The 8,668-nt window shown below is 43.7% G+C and overlaps 1 protein-coding gene across 1 annotated transcript; it reads left to right on the top strand.

Annotated features, from left to right (window-relative positions):
- Positions 1–428: 428 nt before the first annotated feature.
- On the top strand, positions 429–6,551 carry prdm8b (PR domain containing 8b). Its single transcript, XM_078411145.1, has 5 exons — positions 429–622; positions 1,787–1,874; positions 2,321–2,556; positions 3,532–3,763; positions 4,785–6,551. The coding sequence occupies exons 3-5, from the start codon at positions 2,332–2,334 to the stop codon at positions 6,035–6,037; spliced, it is 1,710 nt and encodes a 569-aa protein (XP_078267271.1). The 5' UTR covers positions 429–622; positions 1,787–1,874; positions 2,321–2,331; the 3' UTR covers positions 6,038–6,551.
- Positions 6,552–8,668: the final 2,117 nt, after the last annotated feature.

Genomic DNA, 8,668 nt, shown 5'->3' with positions numbered 1-8,668 from the left:
CTTCCGTCCCTCCCTCTCCCCCCTCTTGCTCCCCCACCTCATGCGCCTCTCAGCCCGGAGCTCGCGGGCGCTCGTGAGTTCGGCGGCCGCTCCCTCCCCCTCCTGCGAGCGGGCGTGCGCGTGCGCGTGCCCGGGCCCGGAGCCAAGCGCGCGCCAGTGTGTGCGCGCGTCAGGTGCAGCGGGCACGAGCCGCCACCAACAGCGCGCGCGCCCGCCCGCCGGCCCATCGTGAGCGCGGGCTGTAGAGTACGCGGGTGGTTGAGCAGAGGAGGGGAGGGGGCTCAGTGCGGGGGGTGGGAGGGGACGGGGACGGAGTTTCACGCGTCATTGGATAGATTATCTCCACCAAACAAAGTGTCTGCCACTTACGTCCGGGCCCATGTGCAACTCTCTCCGCGGCTCCGCTCCTTTTTTCTTGTGCGTGCGTGTGTATCGGAAGCACAGCATCACCGTCACTTTCACCAGCGATGCCACTGCGCTGACAGCACCCAGCCAGAGCGCTACGTCCACAGCTGCTGCTCCAACCTTGGCCACATTCTCCTCCTGCATCCTGCAAAAAAATAAAAATAAAGAGCAGAACGAGAGACCTTTTTTTAAAACAAACCGCGACGTTTTTTTTCTGGTGAGTGCTTACTTTTTGTTGATGTTTTCCTTCGTTCTAAACGCTCTGCTGGGGATGGAAAGAAATGCATATTCATGAAAGCCTTTTTATTTATATTCTTTTGACGCCCCAAGTGACGCGCAACCTCATTCACAATAAAGCATTTGTAAAATGAGTTTGCAGCGTATGTTGCATTTTTTGTTACTCTTTGCTTTGCAAACCAAACATAAATCTCGGAATCTGGAGAAATGTGCATATGATTGTCGCTCGATCAGGTAAGGCGAGGGCATCACTTTCTTGTGTGACCAGGGTCTGTTGGAGCAGCCTATGTGCTGCGTTCACTCCAAGTTCAAGGAGACCATAATTGTCCACTTGGCTCTGCTTTCACATTGCGCTAACGATCCAGTGTTGCGGGGCAGTGAAGCCTCCACTGGGTTAATGCCAGTTGGTTATCATTAGAATAGGTTCCTTTCTGACGTTCATTGCCAGTGTGTTTGTATTTTGCAAGCAAATCGATTCAGTTTGTATCGAAGGTGAAAAAATGGACGAAGGTTTAAATTGCCTTTAACTTTCTGCTTTTCGAGGGCTAAATACATGACACTTTATCGGACTGTAATCGATGCAATTGTATTTTACATTTTACGTGTTCTCCGATTGGAAATAAAATGTGATTTGCCGTATTGAAATGTACATGAAATGGTATGAATTAATTTCAAAGTATCCGCCACAAGATGAAATACGATGCCTTTCTATTTAAACCATCCAAGTCAGAACGGTGTAGATTCCATGCTTCTGGCGTGTAGATTGCGATTTCGGAGTGTGTCTGTCACAGAAAATTGGCCCTGAACTCATTCAATTCCTGCGAAGATTACTGGCGATACAAAAACTGCCCCCACCCCGTACAATTCAGATTTCACAAGCCACGTTTGACCGAATCTCTCCCTGTGTCGAACAAGGTAACTGTGATTCATTCTCATCCATAAATAACCGTGTCGAGGTAAAAATAATTAACTCTGCATGCTGCTTTTAATTAAAGTCTCAGAGGGAAAGTGGTGTATTATGGTAATGAGCAGAGCGGACGAAGAAGACATACGTTCTTCCTTGTAGAAAAGATCTAAAGGTTATCTGACATCAAACCACTGGAAATGACTGCACACTTTCAATGCATTTCATTTGCATTTGCAGATACCGTAACGGTGCGATTTGATATTTACCGATGAATGATTTCGCCAGCATTCAGCCAAAATAACACACCGAACTGGTAGTAACACAGGTAAGGATCGCGTCTCATTGTGTCCGAACCCACCCAGATTTTGGAAGCTGTCAGATTATCAGCAAGTGCAAAGGCGAGGTTGTCATTCGTAACATCGAAGCTATTTTTTTTTTAAACCGCGTGAATAAAAGTTAAAAAGGGTGACATAAAAAGGATTTGTCAGGATTATCATATGAACGTTTTAGCAGCAAAACTCACTAGTTGTTTTTAAAAATACTTAGCGTTTCTGCTATCCCGTATCAGGCGGGTTCTTCTTTGTTTACACATTTAATGCATTTTATAAATATTTCAATTGAGTCTCATAATGATGTCCTTGGTCAAATAAAAAACTGACATGCATTGGAAATCTGGACCAGTAATTGTGTCGTGATTTTCGAAGCTTAAGAATTTTGCCTCTTCTCTGTCTATAAGCATTGAGGTGACCTTTTCATGTGATTTCCTCCCAGAACGAGCGCCGATGATGGAAGATCCACATGCTCACAGGGGGTGTTGGGGGAGCGAAGCGAGCAGGGCGGTCCAGCAGTGTCTCACCGACATTTTCACCAGCGTGTATACAACCTGTGACATTCCGGAAAATGCCATCTTTGGGCCCTGCGTGCTGAGCCACACGTCCCTCTATGACAGCATCGCTTTCATTGCTCTGAAGGCAGCCGACAAAAGGACGGTGCCCTATATCTTTAGGGTAGGATTAATTTTCCTCTCCGTGCTCATTATATGCTCTTGTTGATTTCGTCTTTTGTCTCACCAAGTAAATGTTACCACGAGTCAGTTTAAAAAAAATATTGGGGATTTTCCCCATATTTTTTCCCCTCATATTTACCCGCATTGTACTTTCGTCCACGTTGTACTTTTAGCACAGCATTTTCCACCCAGTTCCTATTTAGGGCTGTCCCTCTTATTTCTAGACACCTGAGTGCTTTCCTCATTTATGCTCTCGCGTTTGCCCATTAGAGCAGCGGGTTTTTGGGCCACGCCGGGAAGATGGTTTATTCGTGGCTGGGAGTGAATACAGCGATGTGGGGGTAGGGGTGGCGGTTGCTGAATGCAGGTGTTGGAAGAGAGATGTGGTTTAGGTGGGTCAGGGAAACTGTACGTACTAAAGTATAGAAGCATGTAACGGACGCCCATGGCTCGCCTGTCATTTGGCACTTGGACTTCCTAAACCGCCACTGCAGTAACTGATGCGGTGATCAACAGTGCCTGAAAGGTGGCCATCACATGCAACACCTCTCCCCCCGCTTTCCAAATACATTGTCACAGTGCCCAATCGACATAACGATATACAGCAGTATCTGATATCTTTATAACATTTGCGAAAATGCGAGAAGTTGTAATTCTGTAAGGTTTATGGATCGCCAATCTGATTTCCAGTTATTCCGAATGCAGTGCTTCGATTTTTTAAGTAGTACATAGTAAATCATAAGCACGATGTCCAAACGCCTTGGTAATACTCAACAATATGCAACACTCCGCTGCACAATACAGCGGGCCCCAGTCATGTGTAATTTTTTTCTGAACCCCCAATAAGATCTTGGTAACGGGGTGGATCTACGTCTTGGGGAACGTGGGATAGGAAATGTGCAGTGAAACAGGACCCAAATGCGATTATTGGCAATTCCCCCATCTTCATCAAGCATGTGGCCCTCCTTTACTGCAGGTGGATACATCATCGGCAAACAGCTCCTCGGAGGGTTTAATGTGGCTCAGGCTGGTCCAACCGGCTAGGGATAAAGAAGAACAGAATCTTGAAGCATACGTGAAGAACGGTCAGTTGTTTTATCGGTCTCTGAGGCGGATTGACAAAGACGAAGAACTACTTGTGTGGTATGGAAAGGAACTGTTGGAGTTACTCCTCCTCATCAACAGCAGACCACAGGCCAAAATGAACGGTGAGCTGAGATTTGTAAAGTCTCCTATTGATGCTGTAAAACACACGTACGTGCATCAACAAACACACACACACAGTGCAGTGTCGGAAGGGACTACTGATGCTGGTTTAAACAGAAGACAGACACAAAATGCTGGAGTAACTCAGCGGGACAGGCAGCATCTCTGTGGAGAAGGAATGGGTGACGTTTCGGGTCGAGACCCCTCTTCTCAGGGTTCTATGGATGATACATCACCTTCTATATATCGTATAAGAAGATAACTGCAGATGCTGGTACAAATCGAAGGTTTATATTCACAAAATGCTGGAGTAACTCAGCAGGTCAGGCAGCATCTCGGGAGAGAAGGAATGGGTGACGTTTCGGGTCGAGACCCTTCTTCAGACTGATATATATCTCTCGTTTCCCTTTCCCGTGACTTTCACTGAAGAAGGGTCTCGACCCGAAACGTCACCCATTCCCTCTCCCCAGAGATGCTGCCTGTCCCGCTGAGTTACTCCAGCATTTTGTGTCTATACACACAGAACAGTCTATTTATTTAATAGGCAATTGAAATGTATTATGTATACTGTCTGGCGTAACTTGGGTTATGTAAATATTATCTAATGTTCATGAAATGTATGAAAATCCTTCACATAAAATGCTCCAAGATATTTTAAATGCCTTAGAAATTAACAAAAACGTGTAGACAGTGCCACGGCGACATGGAGAGTTGGAAAGGGGCCGTCGAAGTCTTCAAGAGGAGGCAGACAGGGAGATGGAATGAGCATTTTGCGTAGACAAATACACAGACTGAACATAATGGAGTAAAGGGCTGTACAAGGGCAAGTGTAAGCAAAGTGATTTGGCAATATGTCAATGTAATTATTATAATGACAATGAACTATTTATCACATTGCTGAAATATTTTCTACACTTCAGACGCGTGCTTTTAACATTATGATTTATTGCCGGTTGTTAAATCAGTGAACGCTGGAACATGTAGGAGCGAGCAATCTCATTCTAATGTGCTTCATTCATACAGGATCGTCGGAATACACATGCCTGGACTGCAGCCAGCGTTTTCAATGTGAATATCCCTTTCTAGCCCATTTGAGATTCCGCTGCCAAAAGCGAATGGGCTGCATTGCCTTGGACGAGAACATCAGAAGTAGTGGAGACCGTGACGACATCGCTATCGTCGTGCCGAGTGTGAAATTCAGCCGATCGGAGCGACAATCAGCCTTTTCAAATGTGGAAAACAACAAGCCCACCACAGATTTCCACAATCTCGCCAGGGACATGGAGAATCCACGCGATAATGCCAGGAACCATCGGGAAAATGAAGGCGTAAATGAAAATAAAAGAAAGTACGACGAAGTGGAAAAGAATGATAATGCAGCGCACAGTGCAAAAGTGGCAGATAGATCGCCGCCCACTCCAAGAGAAAAGTTTCCCTGCCCTTCCCAGCAGTTCAGAGGGAGCTATTTCAGTCTAAGAGAAAACGGAAGGTTGATGTCCAGCCCAGACTCTACAGGTGCCAAACAGAGCGCATTCAATGAAGTGAAGAGAACTTCACTTAATCTTAAACAGACTCCAAAGGATCACACTGCCAATACAGACAACAAGAACGGCACAACGGCTAATAGCAGCCCTTCGGAGAAAGCGATGGACACTAAATCTGTCCTGACTGAAACACAGGTCCCTTCTTGTCTGGACAACATTGCCATGGGGAGCGCGTTTCGTAGCGTCTCTCAGCTCTGTGCTACAGAGGAGAGGAAGAGCGCATTCTCTCAGCCAACCAGATCGTTTACTCAGTTGCCTCCACTCTTGGTATCCCAGAAGGTGATTCCTGGTTTAGAGTGTCATCCTAGCGTTGGCGAGTCTGGCAGGTTTTATCAGGCGAACGCCTTGGCTGCAAAGCTCCAAAGTGCAGACGTTAACGGCAGTTGCAATATACAAGGAGGTCTCCCGAAACAAAGTCCTTTCATTTATGCCACCGCCTACTGGCCAAAGACTACTGGGCCCATTCAGCTGCAAGTTCCATCTGCTATGACCCTGCTTCCTCCTTCATTCACGTCCTTTTGTTTACCAGCACAAAACTGGTGTGCTAAATGCAACGCCTCTTTCAGAATGACATCCGATTTAGTGTACCACATGAGATCTCATCACAAAAAAGAATATGCCATGGAGCCTTTAGTGAAAAGACGAAGAGAGGAAAAGCTTAAATGTCCCATTTGCAACGAATCCTTCAGGGAACGCCATCATCTTTCCCGGCACATGACATCTCATAACTAAACTCTATCCGATTGCAATACAAACTTAAAATACAGACAAACTAAGGGAAGGGACGATTGTGATGACACCCTATCACTTTACATTTAACATTTTGTAATTACAAACGGCAGTAAAACCAATACATTTTGTCACAAGTTTATTTATGTTTAAATACGTTAGGCGCTTATGGTAGCTTGGCAGAGGAACATATGATATTATCATATTTAAGGACAGAATTTTATTTTCGATAAATTAATAAAAGGTAAAAGAATGGATTTTGCTTTATTGACTTCATCACCTATTTCAGTCACCATTAAACTGATGTGAGCAGCTTGTCCGCGGGAAATGCAAAAGCGGAAAGCAGGAAAGATGCATGTAAAACGCGTAAAATAATGAACACCAAATGCAGGTGGGACCGCGCGGAATATACGTCGTGTTTGTAAATATTTCCGTTTTGAAAAAACAAATGTACTATTTTGTGCCAGTGTAAAAAAGTCTTAATAGTTATTGTGTTCCTCAATCTTGGCGAAATCTATGAATCTTGATAGTCTATCTGGTCATTTTGGCTGGCTTCAACAATAAATAGCTTTATTTTTACTTGACCAAATGTATGCGTATATGTAATCATTTAAATTTCAGGTTGAGATAATGTGACTCAGTAACACCCACAATTAACATGTATAGTTTCTACATATTTAGTGCATCTTAAAAAAAATGATGAAGCGCATTTACATGTTGTTTTCGGTGGAAAGGATGATGACAAAGTAAGGCTTGGTGTCATATACCCGTGGTAGTGCGCACGAACAGACAACTAGTTGACAGTGGGCACTAAAGGTGTTGCTTAGCTGCTTACTACGTCACTGCAGAACCTCTTTTCAAGTTTATCTTAATTCAATTTCAGAAACCAGACACATAGCTTGAAATAGATCCGACCTTCGCGAGTTGCTGTTTTGATTTGGAGTAAAAATTTGCAAAGATGTTGCCAAAACAAACCCGGTTCAAATCTAATGAAGAAGTAATATTCTCTGATAAATGTAAAAAAAATCACGAACACATTAATCCTAGAAATCAGAGCCCAGTGAAAAGCAACAGAAAAGGGTCGAAAGGTTTACCAGCAGCCTTTCCGATCCACACGCCCCCGACCCACCACACACACACACACACACACGCGCGCGCGCGCGCGCACACACATAAACTCAATTAAAGGCAAAACTTGATTCAGACAAGTATCTAGCGTTCAGGGATTAGTAGAAAGAGCAAGCAGAAGAGGGAAGACATCTCTTGGTGGATCTCCATCCTCACTGTAACCACCAAAAAATGGCTGCCACTGTCTAGCTACCTGATAAAACATCGGAATGTTCCATTATATCCATGATACAAGATGATACCAAGAGATTGAACATAACGTGTAATGTAAAATGTTAACACAAAACTCAATAGATTTTGTGAGTTCTGTAAGATATTTATCTGCGGCCAAATATACTACGAAACAATTAATCTACTTGCTGGACTATAGATTTCAAATGATTTTATTTGCATTTTCTTATTACCACAAATGAAATATGATTAGATTAATTTATTCCTTTGCGGCATTTTGGTTTTACTATGTTTTTCAATTCCAATAGTGGCTTGATTTTGCCAAAAAATTGATTTGTTTTGAACTCGGCAACAATTGATCTGTTTGAGGCTACATTTTCATAGGTCAGTTACACCTGTAAAGCACTAAATGTCCGACAATTTGAAACTAAAACAAAATAGGAATGTTGCATATGAATGCCAGGATTGTCGACGTAAGGAGGGAACCACGGCACTCGTTTGATGGAAGATGTAGGTGGAACTTGCATAGACACAAAGTGCTAGAGTAACTCAGCGGGCCAGGCAGCATCTCTGGATAAAAAGGATGGGTGACGTTTCGGGTCGGAACCCTTCTTCAGGCAGGGAACTTGGAATTGAGAGCAACAGTGAGTGGATAACTCTGTTACTACCGAGCGATGGAATGAGGAAGATGAGAAAGGTAGATGTCCAGGTTGCCGAGTTACAGCGTGCTGCCGATGGATTTAATACTCGATATGAAATGATAACATTCATATATGACAAATAAGGACGATATCACTGACCGAGCGAACATTGTTAGTAGGTTCCTAGCAGACATTACACACGAAAGTAGATACAAAATGCCGGAATAACTCGGCGGGTCAGGCAGCACCTCTGGAGAGAAGGAATGGGTGACGTTTCGGGTCGAGACCCTTCTTCAGACTGAAGAAACGTCACCCATTCCTTCTCTCCAGAGATGCTGCCTGACCCGTTGAGTTACACCAGCATTTTGTGTCTACCTTCGATTTAAACCAGCATCTGCAGTTTTTTTCCCTTCCCAAACATTACACACATCGGGACAGAAATATAAAAACATTTTACGTCACTTTACGTGATTGTCGGGACAAAGCAAAAATATACATCACTGAATTTGAAATTAATCCTTTGACTCGATACCTTGTGGAAATAGTCTTAACGCTCCTTCAGATAAATCTAAACCAATTCTTTAGTTCGTAAAACTAAATTTCTTCCATAATTATATCGGTTTACCGACAGATTTGTTTTAATTTAGTAACCTATTATTTTTATAGGAAACAAATACGTAATTTTTAAAACATT

The sequence above is a fragment of the Rhinoraja longicauda genome, chromosome 1, assembly GCF_053455715.1.
Source record: "Rhinoraja longicauda isolate Sanriku21f chromosome 1, sRhiLon1.1, whole genome shotgun sequence".
Lineage (NCBI taxonomy): Eukaryota > Metazoa > Chordata > Chondrichthyes > Rajiformes > Arhynchobatidae > Rhinoraja > Rhinoraja longicauda.
Note: the sequence above shows the minus strand (reverse complement) of the source record. Positions and strands in the feature narration are given on the sequence as shown.